This window comes from Melospiza georgiana, chromosome 6 (genome assembly GCF_028018845.1).
Source record: "Melospiza georgiana isolate bMelGeo1 chromosome 6, bMelGeo1.pri, whole genome shotgun sequence".
NCBI lineage: Eukaryota > Metazoa > Chordata > Aves > Passeriformes > Passerellidae > Melospiza > Melospiza georgiana.
In genome coordinates, this window is record NC_080435.1 from 19,808,032 (window position 1) to 19,832,260 (window position 24,229).

General features: G+C 40.0%; 1 protein-coding gene across 4 annotated transcripts in view; it reads right to left on the reverse strand.

Moving 5' to 3' along the window:
* Positions 1–24,229, reverse strand: part of DENND5A (DENN domain containing 5A) — a 62,312-nt gene that overhangs the window by 18,947 nt on the left and 19,136 nt on the right. For all 4 annotated transcript variants that reach the window (XM_058025847.1, XM_058025845.1, XM_058025846.1 and 1 more), the window contains 9 exons: positions 23,885–23,994; positions 22,734–23,394; positions 16,183–16,370; positions 7,189–7,506; positions 5,679–5,894; positions 4,537–4,771; positions 3,943–4,093; positions 3,190–3,283; positions 76–207 (listed from right to left, as the gene is read on the reverse strand). In XM_058025847.1, the coding sequence (XP_057881830.1) occupies positions 76–207; positions 3,190–3,283; positions 3,943–4,093; positions 4,537–4,771; positions 5,679–5,894; positions 7,189–7,506; positions 16,183–16,370; positions 22,734–23,394; positions 23,885–23,994 (2,105 nt within the window). The remainder of the gene's footprint in view (positions 1–75; positions 208–3,189; positions 3,284–3,942; positions 4,094–4,536; positions 4,772–5,678; positions 5,895–7,188; positions 7,507–16,182; positions 16,371–22,733; positions 23,395–23,884; positions 23,995–24,229) is intronic.

A 24,229-nucleotide genomic window follows, 5' to 3' on the forward strand; every position in this document is an offset into this window, starting at 1 on the left:
AAAATTCCTGGATACAAAATGGTCCAGAAAGGATGGATATGAGGTGCAGGAGAGCAGGATTATTCTCTGTATTACCTTATTTCTGCATTCCTTCAACAAGCCTTCTACAAACTTCCAGTTTGTTTGTGCAATTACTGATGGAGAGAGGTTGGAGAGCTTGGGCTGCCGGATGGTGCTGCCCAGGTTCCTGGCTTCCTGGATGTACTTCTGCATTGGGGGACAAAATGGACACAGACAAAAGTGCAAGTGAGACTTCTTGGCTGAGAGAAAAAGGTAAATTTATTTTTATAACCCACACCTCTGGAGTGAGAAGAAAAGTATCTCCTCTTTCAGAAAAGGCCCTTTGTTATATTCAGAATTATTCAGGGCTGAGACACTTAAAACTGCTATTTCACCAGAGGTCAAATCCCCATTTATAGTGGCTACACAGTATAAGAACACACACACTGCTGAATTACAAAACACAATACAAACTGCCAAGGATATTCAGATGCATAGAGATTCAACTACACCCTACACCACTGCCAATTGTCTTTTTATTTTTTTTTCACTTAAATGAAAATTTGCTAAAATTGCCCAGACCAAGAGTATTCAAGAGGCAGACTGGTCTACATGAAGACTGCAAGAAAACTTTGCTCTTTCAGGAAGCAGCTGCAAAATGCAAATGATAGCAACATCTCTCAGCTGTGAAGCAGCTGCATTTTTGAGGAAAATCATTTCCTGAACCCACTCTACTCGAAAGAGCTATTCTGCTCCTATTACTGCCATCAAGGAGCTGCCTTTGTTTTCATCCCAGGGACAAGAGTGACGTGACAAATATTTTGGAAGCCAGGTGATCACAGGTTGGTTGGGGCACAGCTAAATGAGAATTAGTGACCAAGTCCTGTACAGGCACTGATGGAATACTGAGGATTAGTACATACATCAAATTAAAAGGAAACCTCTCTAGCTTACATTGAAATAATGATCAACTGAAATGTGTCTGACAGATCTATTCACTGACAACAAAGAGGGAAAACCCCATTTTCTCCACTGGCCTTGCACTAAAGAGCTATGATATATACATTAAATTATGCATCTTTATCCAGAACTATGATTACAGTCATATTGTGCATTGGACATACCAGATAATGCTCTGACACAGATTTTATAGAGGGCATGAAGGGCCAATCATGCTGGTCCCATAAACATAACTGCAACTGAAGCTCTGACATGGAAAAGTCCAGGTGCTGGCAGGATAAGTTGGTAGCAAAAAGCCAAGCAGATGTAAAGTGAGAGTGGTAAGACATATGAAGTAATAAAAGCAAGCATGCAAAACAGAAAAGGAAAAGAGTGAAGACAAAATACAATGCAGAACTCCCAAGCATTCAACACAAACATAAATTCGTAAGTAATGAATCTGAAAGGGAAAAAGAAAAGATGGTGTTACATCAGTGGATTGGGGTAAACTCTGCCCTCCACTGGGCACAAATGTTTGCAAGTAAAAAGTCTCCATTGCACAGATTTTTGTTGGCTGCCACAAAGCTTCAATTAGTTTAAAACTCCCAAGGCTGCAGTTTGACACCTCCTGCTCAGCCTGACCCCTGTGTTCATCTCAGCAGAGCTCCCTCCCCACTCTCAAATTTACTGTGGAGTCTGAGGTTCACCCAGAGAAGGGGTCCATGTTCAACCACCATTATGTCATCAAAGAGGTGCAGCATAAACCCCTAAAACAGCAGCACCATTACCACTGGCACTCAGTACCCCCAGCTGAGCATGCATTTTAAAGTATTTATTCCTCAGATATTTTTTGCCTTTTGCAACAGAATAACTCCTATAGGAAATGAACTTGTGAGGAATCAGTTAAAAAACAAAACAAACAAAACACCCCAGAGGTAGATTTTTGCCTTTGTAATTAGCTCAGAAGTTTACATGCTTTAACAATTGTGTTGTTTAGCACAGTAATGAGGTTAGAAATCAACTATTATTCATTTCTGTTACATCTAATAAAAAGCACTTTAGAGTTAGCTGAGCATATGGAACATGTCAAAGCCAGAAACTACTCGTAGAGGTTTTTTATTATGCAGACATTTTTCTGTTACATGGTTATGGATGACAGAGATGACACTATAATTCAACAAAATTTTAACAAACCAGTAAGTAAATTCCAGAACTGAGTACACTAGGAAGACAATTAAATCCATCACTACCATAAAAGGATGAACTGAACAAACACACTTGAGTTTTAAAACACTATCCTAACAGACAGAAGACCACTAAAATTCAAAACTAAGCTTTTCTAAGGATATTTAACAAGGCAAAAGAATATTATTTTCAATTAACAACACACAAACAAAAGCAAAACTCTGGGATTAGTAAACAAATAAAAAACCTGTAAAATTTTGAGCCAGTCTATTCTTGGAATTACCCATAAATCAACACCTGGTGTAACAGTTTGCAGTCTGTACCATATGAATCAGAAACTGTACTGTAATTAGTTCACTTCACCCAGATCTTTCAAAATCACTTCACCACAAAGAAAAACTGTGTCAGCTGTAGGAGCAGTGGTGAGAGATGTTTATCAGTTCAGAAGGTGGGTAAATCAGCATCAGACTGCACTGTGCAAAAACAGGCAGCCACAAACGTGACAGTCTGGGTGGGCTTCACACTTTCACCTGAGCAATGAGGCTGTCTCTCACTCTGTCACCTTAATACTTTTGTTATGGTCTACAGAAGACACTTAGGCCAAAAGGCAATGCTCCTGATTTTAGGATGAAATTAATCCCTTTCTAGAGATGGTTATGTTTCCTCCATCAAATACACAAAAGAAACACAGGGTCAACTACGTTATTCAGAGATAGGAAATAGATGGCTGAAAACTATTAATTCCCCTCTTCCCACTCATCCCCTTTAAAAGAAAAAAAAGAAACACAACAGAACAACTTGAAATCATATGATTATATTTTCAGAGAACTCTCCTATATGTAGGATGAAATAATTTTGTCCTGAGAAGGGGCAAAAATGACATAACTTTTATAATAAGAAAATTAAGTATTTTTGGTCTGCTACTTCATTTGTATTAAATACACTTAAGGGAGAGCAGACAAGAGCTGCAAGTAACTGTCTAGACATTTCATAAAGGTTGCAGAGCATTTCTCAGGCCATTAGGAAAGAAAAAAAATCAGATCTCTAGAGCTGAGCAATTTTCACCTCTCTCTGGTCATTGTCCAGACGCAGGTGTTCCGTGTGCTGCTTCTGCCTGTCCTTGCGCCTCCACTGAGCAGGAGCATTCCTCTTTGTCCACCTGCACGTGGGGAATAACATCAGCCAAGTGTCAGGAGGCAGGGCAAGGGCAGAGGCAATCAGAGGTTTCCACTTTATTCTATGCATTCTACACTTTGTGAACATGCTGACATCAGTTACATCAGCCAAAGCGCAGCTGCAAACACACACACAAAGAATCTCTGGAATACTGGGCAACCAAAATGGTTTACAATATTCAATCACATACATTTGCTCTGTATTCTTCCTTTTTTTGGTCATTTTAAGCATTGCCCCTCCCACTTCAAGGTTTTTATAAGAAAATATCCTAAAATATTTGCTAGTTCCTACATAAGATCAAATAAGGGGATATTGACAATATTGAAGTATTTCAATACTTTTATATTGACAATAGCTTTTATATTGACAATAATTGAAGTAACTCAAAGTACAAAAACTATCATCTCAAACATAAGAGTGCTTTCTTGAGTAAATAATTTGCTTCAAGAAGTCTGTATTTAAAAAGAGAAAAAAAAAAAGAAAAATCAAACCACACATAGCAAAAACCCCACCCCACATCATCTGATCTTCTCCCATTTGAAAAAAGCAACCCCAAAACTGACTTTGCTTTCTAAGACTTTGCTTTAGTACTGTTCTATAAATCTTGCCAAGATTCAGCACCTGTTGCCTTAGCTTACTCACTTGTTGCTTGCTGGGCCAGTGGATAAAACATCAGACTGAAGCTTAGGAAAAAATCCAAGCTCATATTTCCCTTGTCCAATTTTCATGTCCAGCAAGTGTGGGTGAACTGCAGTGTGATCTATTTTTGCCAGCCTTAATTCAATAGATTTCTCTGAAATAGTAAGAAGGTTAAATTTGTTAAGGTGTTTTAATCAGACATGTATCTACAATCACATATTTTCAATTAAAAGCAGATGTCAAATTAAAGAAAGAGGTGGAAGTTGCTTACTGATTTCAACAGGGACATTAGTACAAGAGTGTTTCTGACATCAAAGAAGGCCACCAAAAGGAGAGAAATGTTTATCTTCTTAAGCTCAGACATCTTTCACACACCAAGCATGCAGGAAAACATCTGAGTTCTACCTTACATTAATTTCATCTCACACCTCAACATCACAGCAAACGTTTAGTCCCCCATTTAAGCTTTACATCTCTACTATTTTGGTCTGGGTGTTTTGAGGTTTCAAAGCATGAATCATTACTTAATCTAATGTCTACAACAAACAGCACTGACCAGTTGCACTAACTGTCAAGCAAGCGCCTCATGGCCCTTACCAGCCTCATCAATGGTTGTGCATTTCTGATACATAGATGTGCGCAGAGTCGGTGTCCTGACATTCAACAGCCTGATTTTATCCACCCTGGAATCAAAAACTCTCAAAACAGGGTCCTTGTCATCTTCATCATGGCACATAATCTTATTGTCAATGAAGGAAGCAAACATTTGGGTCTCCAGGAATCTTGAGAGGAAAGGCAAGTAAGGTTCAGGCTGGTCAGACAAGAAAGAAGCCTAAGAGACAAGAAGAGATAAGAGTGTTTGGAGTCTGCAAAGAGAGACACATCCACCAGAAGCACCAATTTTTCTGATCAAGGATGTATGAGAGTGCTTTGGTGCCACTTAAAGCCTGGGTTTATTATACATATCAATTCTACCCCCAAAACAGGCAGTCTGTATGAAATTTTCAGAATCAGGACAATCACCTACTGTACAGCACAATAATTGGTACACTGTGATTTTAGCATTTCCTTCATCTCCTAAAAATTTCAACAAGATCCCAGCAAACCACACCACCAAATACTGCAGGTGTGCATATTTGCTACTTCTGAGTGGGCTCACAGCTTGTGAAATCAATGGGAATCTTTTCATACAACTTGGGGGGAATCACATGAATATTTTAGCAGACAGTGCTGCAACAATCTTCACCCATGTGAGCTCTCCTGCTCACAATAACTCCAGCAAAGAAGACAGAGCACAAATTTGAAGAACTGGGTCTTATGTTTCTCTATAAAAGACTTAGGAATACATTTGGTACACAGGTACATAAGCATTATTTGGGATCATGACTTAATTCATTAACATATATGGCAATTCCTCTGGTTAAAAATCAAACAGTTTCCACTTGTAATATTTAATCTTAATGTGGAGGTTAGCCCTGAAGACAGACTTTCTAAGCTATTCTTGCAAGAGCAAGCTGCATTTTAATACAGTATTCTTGAGAAAATCTTTAGCTCTCCAAGTCTGTATTTCTATATACTTTTCCACATACCTTAGATGTGACTTTTTTGGGAACACTGAAATTTAAAGAAGAAATTACCATTTTTACAGTAGTTTTCCATCTGATGGCCCAATACACAAAGCCTTAAGTTTGAATACTGTTTTACCTCTTATATCAATGTACCTTTTTATGACAACTTACTTTATCAAAGTTTTGCATCTGTTCTCTGTTTGTAAACCAGGATTCCTTGTCCTGACTGGGCTGAATGACAAACACTTCATAATCTGCAAACATTTGTGTGAAGCGGTTGGCAAAAACTTCCCGAATCTGAATGTTTAGCTGGTAAATCTTGAATTCTTCTTCATCACACTGAATTTTAAGATCCTTTTTGCTACTGGTCTCTTCTCGTACCTCCAGCTGAAAAAGTAAGGGAAAACACAAATAATTTGTACTGATGCTTTGTCAGGTATTCCAGGCATACAAGATTTTCATCTGCCATTCAGTTGCTACTCTTCAAGTCAACATTTCAATAAAGAAAAATAATTACTGTAAAGAGCAAAATCAAAAAAATGCAGACAGAAACTTTTGCCTAGAAAATTTCTCATAATAAACCAAAACTTACTTTAGTACTGTTAGCACTAGATATGTTTTAAATTTAAAAAGGGTAAATAACAACTATATAAATGCCCATGCATGCCACAGCCTTAACTTTCTCTTACCCTTCAACCACCTGTACAGGCTTTTCAAAGGTTCTCACTACCCCTAAAAACTTGCATATTAGGCAAATCTATATCTGGTGTCAAATAACTCCAGGTTTAGAGCTGCTAAACACATACCAGCTTTCAAATGAAGACAAATGCACAGTAACAAGAAGCTGTGCATGACTAGCACCCAACTGCTGTAGCCTCAGTCCTTAGCAGTGTAAATCACAATTCCCAAATATACAACTCAGAGCAACCTTAATGAAAAGGCATTTTCAGTTAAGATGTGGGCTAAAATTTATCAAAAAAACAATAAAATTAAGATATTCAATTCATAGGGGAAAAAAAATCACCAACAGTGAAAGTCTTCACTCCATTCCACAAAAACTAAAAAACTCCCAGGCCTTTCAGCTAGTATATTTGATACACAAAGGGGTGCATTGTGTTTTTTGTTTCACAATTCTAATCACTCAAAAAATTCAATCAGGATGACCAAGTGCATGTCCACTTGCAGGGAATCAGACAGTCATGAACTCTGCAACATTAACCAGAAAAAAGCATCACAGTAACCTCATGGCAAATATATTACATATAAGCAAAATAATATATATTCTTGACAGAATGAATAAGGTATCTATAGAAGACTGGATGCAAACTTCAGCATTATCTAAATGTCAATTTTAGCCACTAAACTCATTAAATAGTGGCGCCAATTTAGAATAAATCTTAAAATCAAGAATTAACAAGGCAAAGTGCTATTTTAAAACACATTATTTCGGTAAAGAAACACTTGGTGGATAGCAAAGATTTTCCCAGATGCTGCAGGGTTAAATCCATTCCCTCTCTCTCCTAAGCCTGTCCTTGTCTCTACAGGTGCTCACAAGGTTTGAGAACATGAAAGAACAGAAAGTTCCTTCTAGTGAAGACAGACATCCAGCATCTGTGGACCATGACTTCAGCCCATCTGCCACTGCAGGACCAGAGAGAGTACAGCTCATTTCATATCTTACCTTTTCCAGACTCACACCTGTTCTTTTAACAAGTGCTTGGAGTCTTGCAATAGTCTCATTTTCCTTTAGCAGCTCATAGGAATTCAGAGGTGATCCTGCTATGTTCCCATTTCTTTTATCAGAAACCAGGTCACATGCTCTGAGGCTCTTCATCTTGGAGGCACTTTCACTGCAGTGCAGGTTTCCCTCAGGTGGAATTCCAAAAGCCATCAGAATCTCTGAAATTTCCTGAATGAACTCAAGTTTATTTGGAAACTGGGGTAGATCTTCTGGCAGCTCAATGAAATGGTTGTCTACATCCACAAAGCACAGGTTTGCCTGGGATTTAATTTAGAACAGGACACCATTACAGCACCACTAAGCACATTATTAATCTTTGGGATTTGAGCTTATTTAAAGATTCAAAGACATTTGCATTTGTTTGGTTATTTTGTAAAAGAGAGCTGCCCCAACCATAACTGAACTGGTTGGTTGGCTTTGAAGAATGTAATACAAAACTTACCTTTCCCGGTCTTTTGAGGAGGTAACTGAAAAAGAAGAATAACTTTACAGACATTTACTATGTACAAAATAGATGATAACCTAAATTAGATGTGTGATTTTTTCATCCATGTACAGGTAAATTTTAACTACAGGATAGATGCAATTCTATTTTATACATGTTTATATAAAAGCAGGTGACTGCCTGTTGTTTAGATTATCAGTGCATTTCTCTAAAAGATTTAGCAAATTTCAATCTAAAAGATGTGCTGATACTGCAGAAGTGCAATGAAGTTATCTTCTCTTTTTCTGTAAGGAACAAAAGGCAATTTCCTTGACAACTAAGGCAATTCTTTGAATGAGCAAGTTTGTTTCCAAGGGGAAAAATGAAATTAACTAGTTTCCATTCTGTTTTTCTGTTCCAATCTCCAACTCACCACCAAAAAACACCAAGGTGAGGGAAAAAAAAAAAAAAAAGAAAAACCACCTATGTGGCTTCCACAGCAAGATCAAAAGCTTTGCATCTTTCAAGGTTTACCTCACTCTTTATTTGGCAAGGAGGGAGGTTCCCCTTTTGCCTTCTGCATTGCAAAATCAAATGGGTTCAAGACATTACATAACTACACACATCACAGCAAGAACCCCAGTCATGTGTGAAACCTGCTGGAAAGTTAGGAACAGAGAAGTAACTCTGCTCTTCTCTGGAAGCATTTCAGTTTCTCTTCCCTGCAGAATCAACATGGACTGTCACTGTTCTGTTTAACCTTCACCATACAAAATATTTCACTCAGATTGTGGGGTACTTCCAACCTAACTGCATGGCATCATTCTAGGAGCCATCTCTGAATGCAGGCCTCACTACAGCTTGGCAGCAAAAACACTTTTCAGGTCTATGAGAAATGACATATCTGCAGTTACTTCCTGTGATTCAGTAAGTACAAGAGGATGGAAGCACTACTACAATTTAATTGGAAAGAAATAATTAGAAGACATCAACTTCACATGGAATGAATGGTGAATGATCCCAGAAATCAGTACTACAAGGAGTTCTGGTAGGAATTTCTGTGGGACTGACCATAGGTAAACTAGAATAAGCTGTGCCTGATGAGATTTGTTGCTCTAAGTAAACTTATGAAAATATACATTTAGTACTTGTGACAGGTTTCTATAGAAGAGAGTGTGTCAACTCTCCTTAAAACACAAATATCTTATTGAACTTCAACATTTAAACTGAAAAAATAATTCTTAAAGCAGAACTCCACTGGACATATTACACTAGCTTGTACAGAACTAGTCCAGCTCATGCCCTGCTACAATATTACCCATAGTACAAAGGAAAGCATAAATCCAGTTCTCTATTTCCTAATGTTCTAACATTTCAATATGGAGATTGATTTCTTATGCTCAAAGGAAAGCATATAAAACAATTTGATATCTCTTGTATAGATGCTTTACTGGAAATTAAATCACAAATTGAATTAGGTGCTGCAAAGGAATCCAAGGTCAATAAAGAGAATTAACACATTGATTCTCAAACAGTTTCTAGTGCACCTTAGAAAGTTTTTATGCAGGGCAGGTGTGATTGCTGAAATTCCCCAAATACCAGCACTGCTCCGAGGCAGCATCTGAAGCAAGCACCTCAACTGAGGAGCTTCAAGGCTCCCACTGTACCCATGGTTCTGTGACAATCACAAGCCAAATCAGCTGGGATTTGTCAGAAACACTGCAAGCACTTCAAGACAGGAGAGAAATAAAGCTTTGAGACGAGGCACAATGCCTACCAATCAGTGCTGAGGGAGAAACAAAAAGCATTGAATTTGCCTCAAGCAGTCTGCAAAATGGCAAGACAGACTCAATAAGAAACTCTTCAAACAGTTTAATTGTATTACTTCCTTTTACAACTTTCTTTAATTGATGCCATTCAACTTTCCTTCCTTTTTGGATCAGATTCTGCAGAAAACATCACTCTTGCTTAATAAGCTTGGGTGCACCCACAAAGCACTTGGCCAAAGGGAAATCAAACATTAACCTTACCCATGCAGGAACCCTAATCCTCACACTGAAATTAAACTCCTTGCTAATGGAAGGAAAAGCCAAATTCATTGTTTGCTAAAATTGCTTATAAATATCTGGGCTAACACCTGGTTAATTCTTCCAATATGTGATTTTCCCTTCTGCAGGGCTCCTCTCTAAGAGCAATACACACAGTTTAAATACTCTGAGCTCCTAACAACGATTGCTTATCATGCAACTTGTAATTACATTTTCCAGAAACTGGCCTATATGGAAGCATATTTTAAAAAGTCAGTGTGCAGCAATACTCTAAATAGACTGTAAAAAATATTTTCAGGGACACTCTGTAGTTATCCAGTGCCTGGTAAATAACACATAAGATAGAGGACTATCCGTAAGCAAAGATTCCATAGGTGACTTCAGCCTCTCTGAACTCAGGAAAGCTGAGGTCATCCTCAAGAATTTCACAAAAACTTCTGAACAGGCCATGCTCCTCAGGGAACAGAAATGGCAAAAACACCTCTATGCACAGCCCTTCAAGAGGTACCAAACCAGTGTTTTTTCTGTGAAAATGAAATCTGAAGTAAATCAGAGACAGACACCAGAGCAGTCAATCTCACTATGCTGCCACACTGGAGATCCAACAGAATGGAATACAGTAAGGAGAGAGGGCTCCCCTCCTCAAAAAGTAAGAAAAAATTACAAGGCACTCATTATTTATGAAATCATGGTCATCCAAAGCATTTTGCATGCTAGGAACTGGCCAAGTACACAAAGCAGAAAAATAAAGGAGCTCTTTGGCCACAAGGCTTTAGTTATTCTGTCTCTGGAGGCAGCACAGCTGAGTGGGCTGTGAATAGCTGACAGTTCTCAACATGGATACAGTTTATTATTTTACTCACACAAAACTAAAGTAATATAAAGACAAGATCTTGGCAATATGTGTAAGTAGAGATATAATTGAAAGAGCATCCTTAAGTTAGGTACTTGGTATTCCAGGTTTCTACAACAGTCATATTCTTTTATTTGTTGCTTACATATCAGTTTTCTGATCAAAAGAAACCCCAAAACAGTTACACCCCACTTCACTTCAACAGCAGCCTGTCACAGGAGAGGACACATTACATCATCTACAATAAAAGGTTCTCCTGAGACATTACACTAAGGAACAAGGATGTCACATCCTAATTTAAAAACCTGTCCTTCCCATAAACTTTCAGCATTCCAAGTAACAGGGTGTCCAGGTGAAAGCCTTACAAACCTTAGAAATGTGCATCTAAGCAAATCAGTGTTTGTGTGCCTGATGCCAGTGCCTGGTTCCCTCAAGCCAACAGCACCACTTTCCATGGCTTTAGTGCGGTCTGGAGCACACCCATCCATTCCAAAAAGCAAAAGACAACTGCAATTCTTTAGTCTGACCTCAGGTACAGTAAGGGCCAAAGCCCTACACAGATCTAGCAGGGCCTGCATCAAGCTCACATCCTTCCTATCAGCTCTGCTAAAAAGCACAGAAGGAAATTATTCAGCTTCTGCTTGAATACAGCACTGAAAGGCCAAAGCCCACTGATCTCCAGCCTGAATCACCTTTGAGCATTTGGCCCCCACCTTGCAAACATCCCCCAGTGCCCCAGCACACAGAACAAGGATGTGCAGCTGTGCACACACATGGCTGACTTGGGGCAAGGGTCTCCAGAGAGCCTCAATTCTGCAGGATGCTCCTGTGCTGTCACAGACATGTTTTATGGAAAATCCTTCCCTTGGGATTTTTTCTCCTGAGAAGCTGAGAGACCTCAGGAACAAAATGTAAACAATGATTATCTGCTGCTGTGGAATGCAACAGGTGCATCTGTGATTGGTCTCATGTGGTTGTTTCTAATTAATGGCCAATCACAGTCAGCTGGCTTGGAAGAAGCTTTTGTTATCATTCCTTTTCTATTCTTAGCCAACCTTCTGATGAAATCCTTTCTTCTATTCTTTTAGTATAGTTTTAATACAATATATATAATAAAATAATAAATCAAGCCTTCTGAATCATGGAGTCAACATTCTCATCTCTTCCCTCATGCTGGGACCCCTGTGAACACCACCACAATGTGACACTGCTGTGAGCCAGTGGGGACCTCCTGCACTTATTGTCAGCACTGCTGTCCTCCATGCCAGCCCACTCCCAGAATTTGGGAGTGAGAACAGCTCACAGCCCAAAGCCACTGCAGCCTTCAGAAACTCCTCAGGTGGCTGCTTACACTGCAGTACAAGAAAATATAAAACTCTGGTTTGCCAAGAAATTTGCAGTATTATCAAGGATCAAGCCAGCAGCAGACAGCCTGAGAATGCAAACAAAGCAGTGATTATCTTTCAATAATTATCCTGGTCTAATGTGCTAGCATCAGAAGAAAAAAGGCTTTTCAAGAGACCTTTCTTATCTTCTGAAACAACAGTCAAAAATAAAAACCCACAGAATTTCTTCAGGTTTAGCACTGAATCATCCTTTTAATGGCTGAAATAAAAACACTGAGAATACATATAATCTGTCTTATACTAGCAGCAAAAATGCATTTTAGGTTTTAAAGTCTTTCAACTTTTAACAGAAAAAGCTACTGCCCAAGACCCTTGGGATCACTTCATTAAAAACAGGCTTCTTAATGAGGTACTACTTTGATTTTACCAGTGCTGGAAACTCAGCATTGCTTAGTTCCACTGAAAATAATTTAAATTTCTACCATTCTCCTAAATTAGAGTAGTGAGATATACACACAAATCCTGCTGCATGAAATGGTTTAACTTGCTTGTTAAAAATGTATTTCTGTAGCACTGCAGAAGTTTCTTTAGAAGGAACTGCAAACACACATCAAAAAACCCTATCTTAGTTCAGTACTTGCTAGGTTTGTGATCTGAGAGGAAGCTGCTAAAACCACTTTTATTGATGAGTTTCACTGATAAACAAAGCAGACTTCTGCCAGCAACACCTAAAACAGCCACAGGTTGTTCCCTTCCCCTCTGACATCTGCAGCACCCCATTCTAGCACAGCTTTTCCATGCCCAACTTTCCCTCCTGGGCTCCTCACAAGCCAGGGAAAGCACAAGAATGCTCCTGCACACACAGAGCCCTCAGCACAGCAGCAGCACCTGTGGGAAGGAGCACTCTGCTGCTGGCATGCACAAGAAACTCAATTCACACCAAACCTCAGCATTTCCTGGTTTTACTGGGCTGCAGAGTCAGCTCTGCAGGTCACTGCTGGTCTTCAATGAATTCCCCATCAGGGACTGTTCTGATGTACCCAAGGGATAACCTAAAACTGAATTTTGTACTAACACAACTTTTTTGTTGGAGATTTTAATCATCATCTGCTGCAAGCATTAACTTCTAGGATACAGCTGGATTTCCATGCTCACATGGTAAAGCATCTCCTGGAAACACCAGATGTGACCCAAATATGGGAGGCTGCCACCAGAACAAGCCTTAAGGGCATATGTGTGCAAGACTTACACCAAACCAAAACCAAAACCTAACCAAGTTGGGACAGACAGTATTCTCACATTATTAGCCTAAAACACTTTGAGCAAGACAAATTAGTCCTTTTAAACTTCACTATAAGACCACAGTGAAGAAGTCTACAGTGGCACTGTGCTAGACAGCAATATTGTTTTCTTCCACAATGCCCTTCAACTGAGAAGCACTAACTAGATTTTCTCTCAAAGCTCACCTCTCTGGCCCCTGCTTAAATCTGATATTGCTTTCTTTTCCAGCAGCTGTCCCACACATCCACATAAATAGATTAGGAACAGAGATGCAGCTTAGGCAGTTTCAAGACAAAGAAAAAAAAATTTTTTGCAGAACTCAGAATAAATTACAACACAGAACAGCTCTTTGTATACCCTTTGTGCCAAGTGAGGAAAATTCTGCAATCAGGAGCCTAGATGAGCTCCTCATATAACCCTGATGAGTTCATACAGGTTGATATGCATTCCAAACTTCAGAGATAAACAATGCTAAATGTATTAATAGCCCCTCTGATACTGATGATAAATTTGTCTCTATTGAAGTACAAATAATGGAATCCATATGCCCTCTCTACTGTTCTACAACAACACATCATTCATGTTGCTTGGCAGTTTTTGTTTGCTGTTCTATGGGGGTCTGTTTGGGTTTCTTTCTTGGTTAGCTGGGCTTTTCAAAGCAAACTCCCTATGATGAAAACCTCAATAATAGTCAGCTCCTGTTCTTCCCAGCCTACTTAACTCCTTGAATAAACAAATCTATTGGTCCAGGATAACTTTTTAGTATTTCCTAAGAGAATGGACTGTCCAGTCCACTTCTATGCCACAGCTACATCTCGAGCCTGCAATGCAAAGGATTCAAGAGCTCACAAGAAACCTTACCCAGCAGTGACTACCAAGGGAAAGACTTTTCACACTAGCTCAAACTCATTGTGCACAAAGTTTTAAGAGCTCACTCTCCAAATAAGGAAGAGAAAAGCTGAAACTTCACAAGCACAAGGAAGTCTCACAGCAAATTCCACCACATGGGGATGTTGCTGCTGCTTTCTGCCTTGCCTGTCCTCCCCTCCCAGACAATTCTCATCTCTGTAAGATACTAGCAAAAATCTACTCCTCCACATAAAAGGCCACCTGTAAAACAAAATGTAAATTGAGGTGTGTGATCACTTTTTAATAGTACTTGGATTTCATTTCAAACATCTAAAAATAGATCAACTGCCTTACTTTAAACGTCCAAAATAACCTGATAAATCTCTTCCAAAAACTATTTCTCTTTTAAATAACTGAAATGTCTATTTGAAATTAAAATGTTTATTTAGTTGAAAGTATTACAGTGATTTTAAAATGAGGAAGCTCTTTACAAAAGCAGAACAATCTTTTAGAAGCTTGTGGTAACAGTGAAAATATCCATGGTGCATATTAACATGCATATCCACATATTCATTTGATTTCATCAGCTATTCTCTCTAAAAAGTGTACTAACCATATTAATTAGGCCTGTCAGTGCAGCCAAAATTCTGAAAAAATAGTAAACCAAAGCAATAGACTGTTGTTTTCATGGCAAGAACATACAATACTCTGTTATTAATTATTCCAGTGGAAAATAATAAAAAAAAGAGCAAGACAATGAAGAAATCAAGAGATTAAACACTTCAGTTTTCATAGGAAAAAATAGTTTGGAAAAAAAAGTTTTACTTTGAACTTGCCAGGAAAAACAAATGAAAACTACCAGCATATGGATTTGAGAAAAAGAGCAATGTTGGCATGGAGACCAGACTGGAGGTTCACAAAAATATCTTGTCTTTAATTTCACGCAGCTTTTCTAAAAAGGAAGGGGTTTTTTGTGTCAAGCTATGCTGCAGCACTGTCTGATAATGAAAACAAAAACCAGCACCACCACAAAACCCTGGACCTGCCACGCTTCTGCTTTCCCAAAAATGCAAGTGGTAATAGAAGAAAAAAAGAGTCAGAGAAAAAGGCAGAGAATCCTACCAGGGCCTGTAAGCAGGGTGTTCCCCATGACTTACACAGTTCCTGCCCTGCAAAGTTACACCTACCAGTAAGCAGGGGTCAGACACTTCCTCTGCTGCCCTGGGTAGTGCCTTGACCCTCCCAAGCAGCCCCTAAACTCTCTGGGCACGTCCCTACAAGGAGTGCTGTGAACTGAACAGGGGGATCAAACAAATGAGGACAACCTCCAGGCAGGCTGAAGGCAGTGCCAGCCCCAAGGAGGAGCTGCAGAAGCTGTACAGAGCATTTCCTTCTCCCTGACCAGGGCTGCTGCTCCCAGGGCTCCTCAGCAGCACCCCAAAAAGCAGCAGTGGCTCAGGGACACACTGACATTCTGCTGCACACTGAAGCTGGCACTCTAGGAGAAAATCTGAAATGGTTTTGTGCACACACCTGGCAGGCTGGGTCCATGCAAAGCAACCCCAAGAGAGAGTCCAGGGCAGGGAAACCCAGCCTAAGCCCACACAGCAGGAACCAGCCCAGTGCTGATGCCAGCTGAGGTCTGCTCACTCACCACCACAACCTTTTGGCCACAGCTGGGGAATTCACACTGCGCTTCCCAGCATTACAAGGCTAATGTTTCCAGCACAAAAATGCTCTTTCATGCTCACTTCATGACTTATTTTCTCTTTAATTATCCAACCCAAACTTCTGTCATTCATATCAATAAATCCCCCCTCTAGCAAACCACCCATCAGTCCAAGCATATCCCCTGAACCTGACCATGAACTTAAGCTTCTTTGACCAATTTTCAGTACATCAGTTCCTGTAAAATTACAGTTGAATTCTATCAGAGCATACAATTTCAAAAGCAGGGCTTTATCTTTTTCACCAATTTTTTGTCAGCATCTCCAAGAAAAAAAGACCTATCCCAAATCAGAGCCAGCAAGAACTTGGCAATGGCTGGTACAGTTAGCACTTGTGTTTTGGATCATTTCTCACCTCCCTCATAGTCATGGACAGTATTTAATCAATCAATCAAACTCCTCTCACCTCTTGAGGAAGTTCCAGCTTAGACCTATCATCCAGTCCATTAGAGTGCAAGCCCATGAGGTAAGGGACAGGAGCATCTAGAAAATGAAGGAGGGATGCTGGAAGGATAGGAACATACACATGCTGCCACTGAAATGGAAACATTAGTGCTGTGATGGTCTCTGCCACTGTCATCAGCCTCTGATAATCTGAAAAACATCAAGAAAATTAATTTTTTTTTTTCACAAATACTTTTAAGTAAATGAATTTAAATTAAAGAAATGAGAAGTTACTTGAAAACAGAAACCACAAAACCCAGTGCTAGCTGAGTGGCATCATAATGAAAACCCAGACCTGCACACCCAGCACATTTTGCTGAAACAACAAAGAGAGCTCAACCCAAAGTAGGTCACTCTACAAGTCATATGGAAATGAGCAAACTAACCCTTAATGCATGCTAAGTCACTTTCTGCTACCTATACCAGGGTCACCAGGAGCACCAGTTTCAACACAGAAGCAATACTGTAATCAGCTAAGAAACACAGCAGAAATAATTTCTTTTCTCTGTGCTCAGGGCTTTCTATGGAAGCCTTGGATGCAACCCAAGGCATCTGGTATCTCTCAGATAAACATTTTTTCAAAGAGTGTTTAAATGTCCATAAAGCATGCTGTATAGCAGCCAAGCCAACAGTGTGACTGAAATAACTATGCAGAAAATGAAAAGGATCAGCTTTGTTTAGCCTTTGCAATGCACAACCAAAGGCTCAGTCCAATGTAAAAACAACTCATGTCCTCCTAGAACTTAGGAGCAGTGTTAAAATACCTGTGCAACACACAGAGATCTTTTCATGCAGCACTGGTGGCTACAGCAGTTCACAGTGCTGGGCAAACATTGCACCCTCCTCATCTGTAACTACAGAGTCATCTCCAAGGGTTTTTGAAATCCCATAAAGGGGGAGGCAGCACCAGATGTGTGTGCCAATACAGCTGCTGAAACATCCCAACAGCCTTCCAGCTGCCAGGCTGGAAAGGGTATGAAACACTCACACAACTAGGGCAATTCCTGCCTTCTGCCAGGCTATAAATACAGCACTAACTGGAGACACAGGATGCCTTTTCATGAGACTGCACCAACATCCAATTCCAGCCAGGAAAGGGGAGGGAATACAAGCAAGATAAAAAGTCAGTAACCTTGATATCTGAGTATTAAGGTGTGGGGGATGCCTGTCTTCTCCTTTCACAGAACTACAGACACTGTGAAACTGAAAAACACCCTTGAATGGGCAGGCTCAGGTGCTGAGGTTTCTGAAGCTGTTGCACACTGTCACAGAGGGCAGATGGAAACTGCAAGAATAATATTTTTCTAAACACTCTGGAGAAAAATTAAGCTTAACTGTGCACTTCCCAAACTGATGGCTTTGATTCTATCTTTTAGCCAGCCTCCACTCAAGACTTCAGACAGCAGGGGGAAAAAAAGGCCAAGAAATTCAATTCTTGGCATTCATGACTAATTTTGTCTGGGGAAAAAGTTGCAGAGTTTGGGGTTTGCAAAGAGCCCCACAACCTAAGAGGAACTCAGCACAGGTTTTGCTAACATCACCCATAATTCGGCAACTTAGGTTTTTAATTTTTAATTTTCACATCAAGTAGTGGTGGTAGAAAAGGTTATTGATGGAGCTACCTGTCACTGCCTCAGAGCAGACCTGCCAGGAAGGATCCTTCAACCAGATGAGAACAACTTAAACAGGTTAAAGTTTTTGCCAAAAGCTGATTTGGACTGAAACACCAATGAACACCACAGCAACACTCCCCTACTCTGCCAGGACACCAGCCTCTGCCTGCACACCTACATATTGGATTGCAGCTTTAATCACAGCCTGACTGCAAAGAAGTGATGAATTAATGATAAGCTTTGGGAAGAGGAAGATTCTATTCCATCCCCTATTTTCTTCAGTTTTTAAAGGACCTTTAAATGCAGCCATAGATACACAAACATTGCAGCTGGTTTGTATTCAGCTTGTTTATCTGGAAGTACAAGTCTTAAAATAGAAACAGTGTTTTCCTACTACACACAACCCCTGTCTGATCCTGGTGGATAATTTAAATACAACCTCTCCCTCTGTCATTAGGCTAACTTTAGTATCAGCCTTCCACATTAATTATAAAGTAACATCAATAGGTCAGAATTTCTATCCAGTGGGCAGCCACCTCCTGCCAGGGAGCTCTCTGCAGAAGCAGCTCTGATCCTGGATATTCACAAGGCTTGAGCCATTCCCAAAGATTTGGCCTGCCCAGCTGCAGCCTGCAAGTAACAGTGACTGCATTCTGCTACGGGCAAAAGGCAAGGACAAGGGCAAGAAGCATGAAAATATAAACCAAAATAACTCCTATGTTTTCATCAGCTATACCTACTCAGAGAGGGTATGGAGGGAGTTTTGGGTTTAAAGAAGCAAGCAGCACAGTTCTTGTACCAAAGAATTACAGTAGATTTAAAAATAACAACAACAAAAAGATTAAAAGAGTGAAGTGTTTCAGCAGTGCTGTTGCTCTTGTCCTTGAAATCAGATTTTGCTTTTTCTGGTGTCAATGACATGATCTTTTGGCCTAGTATTGTACACAAGCACTGGTAGGGAAATAATGACATATGACTAGGGCACTGTTAGATGGGAAATGCTTAACTGATCACTGGGCAAGGAAAATAAAATCCACTACTTTTTTAATATGGCCACTTAAGAACACAGAAAAGGCATGATTTGTTATTCTAACCAACTGCTGTAAATAAAATACGTTATTTCTTAAAGTGTGTATGAGAAGCTACACAATAATATTTATGTGTAGAAGATTTAAAAAATAAAAAATAAGTAGAGAGGTCCTATGCCTGGAAAAAGAGGAACAGGATGGGAAGAAGCTGGCAGCTTTAAGAACCATAATTCCACCTCCCCATTTTCACATTCTACCAGAGAAAAGTCTGTCAAGTGCCCACAGAAATCCTCTGACTCAGCCAAATTTAAAACAATTTTACCATCACATTTTGGAACATTTTTTGCTTTTAATCTTCCTACTTCCTGGATCCCAATGGAATACTGCTGTATTTGTCAAGTAACTCACAAGTCACCTCAAAAGCCCTGTAGCTGCAGTAAGAGACAGCTGTGGTTAGCAGAAGCAGTGGGGTGCAGCATCTCCTGTTGTGAGTCTGGCACAGGGACTCAAGCAGCAAGGTTCCTAAATCACTGGAGGCATAACCAGAGTGTCCTATGTAAGAGATCAGAGCTAAGCAGCAGAGCAATACTGCAAAGACATTAAACTAATACTCCAGGATGAACATAATTTTAAACTAATGAAAAACTGTCCTAGAGCACAGTCTGTGGCAGCAGTGCATTACATTTCTCCTTTTTTTGTTTCTAGCTGTTTAGAAAAATTACCTCCAAGCAGATTTCACAGCTGTCTCAACTCAGTACACACTTTTCAGAAGAGCTCTAGGTGCTCTCTGAGATAAGGAATAAGTCTATTTCACAGTTACAAGAGCAACATAAATTGCAGGAATGCAAACCAGCTCCCACAGAATATCTGGCAAGGGCACTTCCCACAGGCCTCCAGCACCACTGGCTCTTTCCAGAGTTCCTCAGCACTTGCAGCATCCTCAAATTCCTCCCTCTCTGGCACTTTTCCAAATGTTGGACAGGTCTCTCAACAGGACAATCCAACTGAGGCATTCATTCCCCACACTTGGCTTACAGCAATCCAAAATACACAAGGCTGTGCCAACATAGTGGGACAAAAGAAGAATTTCCAGAAGCATCAAGTCAGAAACATGTCAAAGGAATCTTAAACCAAAACACTTCCTCTGCCAAGTGAAGTTACTCCTACTCCAAGGACTGACTGAAACTTAAAACACTAAAATAATTTGTTTCCAAAAGAACTGCACTTGGCAACAAATTCATAGAGACATATAATTATGAAAAGGTTTGGGTTGAAAGGGACCTCAAGATCATCTAGCTCCACCAGACCTCCAAGAGGTTTTGGGTTTGGTTTTTATTTTGGTGGTCTTTCGTTATTTTGTGTGTGTTTGGTTTAGGGGTATTTTTCCAAGTAAATCCTACAAATCTGCTGATCCTGACATGTACTATTCTAAATCTAAATCCATTCAGTGAGTATCACAGTCTTGCCTGACCTAGGAGAACAAGAAATTTCTCAGTCACCTCAGCTGTCTTGGGTTGAACAAACTCAAAGGACGTTTAAAAACTCAGTATTTGTATTCTGAAAGACAACCCAAACCTCACACTGATGTGCATGCAAGAACATGAAAAAGCCTTTACAAAAGTAAAGCAACTCCTGATTCCACTTAGAACTGAGTGCACAATCATCTGTACCTCCATTCAATATTTCCTGCTTTACAAACAGCAAAAAACAGATGTTACTCAACCATACTGAAGAAAGAGGAGAATATACTAGCACCATATTCCAGTTGAAAAGAACAACAGAGGCAAACAAACAAAAACTAAACAAAAAAAAAGCAGAGAGATTAAATCCCTCAGAAAGTCCTTAAGGGAAGCTATGTTTCAAAAAAATTGCCTGCTATTACTGAGAAGGCACTGTTGCAGCCAGTTCACCAAACCTGAGGCTCAAAAGACTGCAAACAATTAAGAAAAAATTATTTTTCTACTGAAAGAAGACTTTTCAACCAAAAACTAAGGTAAGAACTTGACAGAGAGACAAGACACCTCCATAAAATGTACAGCACAGCCCAGCTGAGCCCAAGCTTGGAGTGAGGCAGAGAAAGAGTGGGCAGAAACTGTCCCAAGTGATCCCTCATCCATCTGAACTCCAAATGGCTGAGCCTGCAAACAAGAAACTCAAGTGTTCCAGGGCTATTTTAAGCCTCTTTAATTTGCCACTGATCAGACACCTGGAAAGGGCCCAAGACAGAAAGCTGAACCTATTAAAAAGGCTTGGAAAGAGAAGCCAGAATCCAGCAGGCCAGCCCAGAGGTGAGCTGAGCTCCAGGCTGGAACAACAGAGCACTCACAAGGGGATGGCCTGGAGGGAGCTCCAGGAGCACTGCTCCCACCAGGTGATGGACATGGGGAGCTTCCAACCCTCCACAGGAACCTCAGACACCTCCACAGACACCACCACACCCTTCTTCATCAAGGGTGCTGATGTTGGAATCCTCCACTGGTATCCACAGAAACTCTCCTTAAATATATCTCAAACATATCCATGCCTAATCCATTTCAGGGGAAACCACAAAGAAGCTTGTTTGCTAGACAAGTATTTCTAGATTTGCTATGAATTTGTTTTTTAAATCCAAGAGAGTAACCACTACACAATTCAGTAAGGTTTTTTTGACTGCATCTGAATTACTGTGCAGTTTTTCTCTTGCAGTTCACAGTGTCTATAAAATGATACAACTGAAATTTAACACAATGATGCCATTACAGACTTTTAATCACCCTGATTGTACACACAGAGCCATCCTTGGCTTTAGTCTATGCACAGATCTCAACACACTTAACACAAAATCTGTATTTCATGCTTGGAGAAGGCTGCTGATAAATGTAGGTAATATTTTGTAAATAGTTACCATTTATCTTCCACCTATTTCAAGGGAAGTAAACACTGAAAACAAATTTCAGTAAGACCATGGACTAGCCCTAAATTTGTCTTGGGATCTTTTAGGCTTCCTAACCACTGCTATAAAGTAGTGTTCAAATGCAGGCTGTGTGCTTAAACCACACCATTCTGAATGGGTGAGTCTGGACTAATGTTAGTCAGCTTGGGACCAAAAAGAAAAAGTACAGAAATTATCTTTTGGCATAATTCCACATAGTCTTAAAGTCATAGTGTTAAAGCGACAGGATGTGGAGTAAGAAGGCCAGTATCCACAAATTTCAACACAGAAAATAGATACCACTCCCACACTACTCGCTAATTGATAAACATGCTATTTCAGCTCAGTTGCTGCCCATCCTCTTCAAAGCAAGCTTTAGCTCTGTGCCTTCAGAGCTGTCACTGTTTCAAGGCCTTCATGGGGATTTGGGATTTGAGCTCAGTCAAAACTTTTTTCAGGTACTTCTCTTTCAAAGTAACAACTGAAATGTGACTTTGGGTACTCGAAGAGAAAACTGTATTTGCACGATTAACTCTTCTTCAGAACCAGATATATACAAAATTAACTGTGTATTGTTTCAGAATGCATGGCTAGCTCTGCAGAGATAGCAGGGAGTTCAGCTGAGCAGCTAGGCAGGAACATGGAAAAGGCAAACTGCTCTATCCAGGAGCACAGTTCCAGAGCCCACAATAAAGAGGTCAGCCAAACCACAAATAGAGGAGATGATGTGAAAAGCCAGTTTTAAGTTTAGGTGTCTAACAGCAGGAGCCAATGCAACACTCTCCTTACAGTGCTTTTCTTTACCTGAAGACCTGCAGACAGATCAGCCAGACTGCAATAGCATGCTCATGCCACTTTAATGCAGCTATTCTGCTGTTTGTGGTGCTCTTAGCATTCAGGACACAGTAAGACCTGGTGCCAGTACAACTACAAGATAAGAAAACAAAACCCAAGTACTCACGCTGTGAATAAAGCAGTATCTGAAACTCCAAAAGGGCACAGGTAAAGAGTTGAACCACATTTTCTACTCCAAGCAATTCAAAAACTTCTTTAACAGGAAAATCAAACAATGGTAGTTCATTGGTGCTTGGCCTCTGGCAGATAATTGGTCCATAAACACCTGAAAACTTCAATGACCTTCCTGCTGGAGGAAGAGGAACCTCATAGAGAATATTGTAGATGTAGCTCTCTAAAGGTAGTGGCGGTGGCTGAGGCGAAGTCACTGCTTGGTGAAGCTGTTCCAGAACTTTCTTACAAGCTTTCATGAAAGACATTGGAGTAATCAGACAAATGCACTTGGAGACATAGAGAGTGTCTCTGCTGATGTCGTAGGAGTTAAACCGCTGCAGCTTTGAGACAGAGGTGCCATTGCAGTCCCCAGTGCTGCTGCAGCTCTCCTTGTCATTGGAGGGAGGGCTGTGAAGAATGTCATATTCAGCATTGTGCATGTGGTACAGGGTCTGCATTGCACTGCAGATCTGCTTGCTAGTGACCTCCTCAAAAAACGTGAGAGAAAATCCAAATGTCCGCGAGCCATCTTCACGAGTGATAATGAAAGAGTGGAACTGAGGTTCTCTGCAATCTGCTTGTGTCTTGAAAGCAAGCCCTTTAGGCATACACAGCTACAAAAAAGGGGAAGGAGAGACAAAATCCATTAAAAAACACTTTTCCCTCCCCCTGCCTGCAGAAGCATTGGTGAAAATGGGATTTAAAATCCACAGGCTGCCATCATATCTCACTTTAAATTCTATTAAGTGTTACATTTCTGCACAATAAAGTGATATGGGTCTAAATCAGAAAAACAAAAGGAATGTATCAAAAGGGCTGCATGCAATTTCTATTGAAACTTATTACTATTTTGTTACCAGCCTCATATTTTTAGGAATAAAATAATAAAATTCAAACACATATAAAGGAAAGTGCTTTTCTGGTCACCAAGACCAGAAACCTGAGAGAGAAAACTACTATATTTTATCTAAATTAAGATACACCACATTCCATTAAATGGAAAAATCATGCACAAAAAAGGATTTATTAATTGCAGACTAATTTATTTCTCTACTAATTCTCTAGAAGTAACAAAAAAACCAAAAGCCATGAAGTGATACTGACCATTCCCACTGCATCCTGGTCAAAAGGGTTCCATTCAACATTCTCAGGATAGCGAGCAAGAACTTTGGATTTAAATGTGCGTCTTAACGGAGTCTGCTCAAAGTTTTCCCCTGCAGATGAAAGAAAAACACACAAGTAAATATTTCATTCCCTTTTTGAGCGAAAACAAGGCCAAAAAGCAGGACATCAGCAGGTAGACTCGAGGGTAAGTGAATTAAGGACACATTCCTTTTAAGAGAAACAGAAAATGCAGACAGTTGGTTAGCATATAGTCAGACTGCAGATATTAACAAGGATTAGCTTTGTAACATTTCTGTGTCACTGAGTATCTGTGCTTTTCCTTAA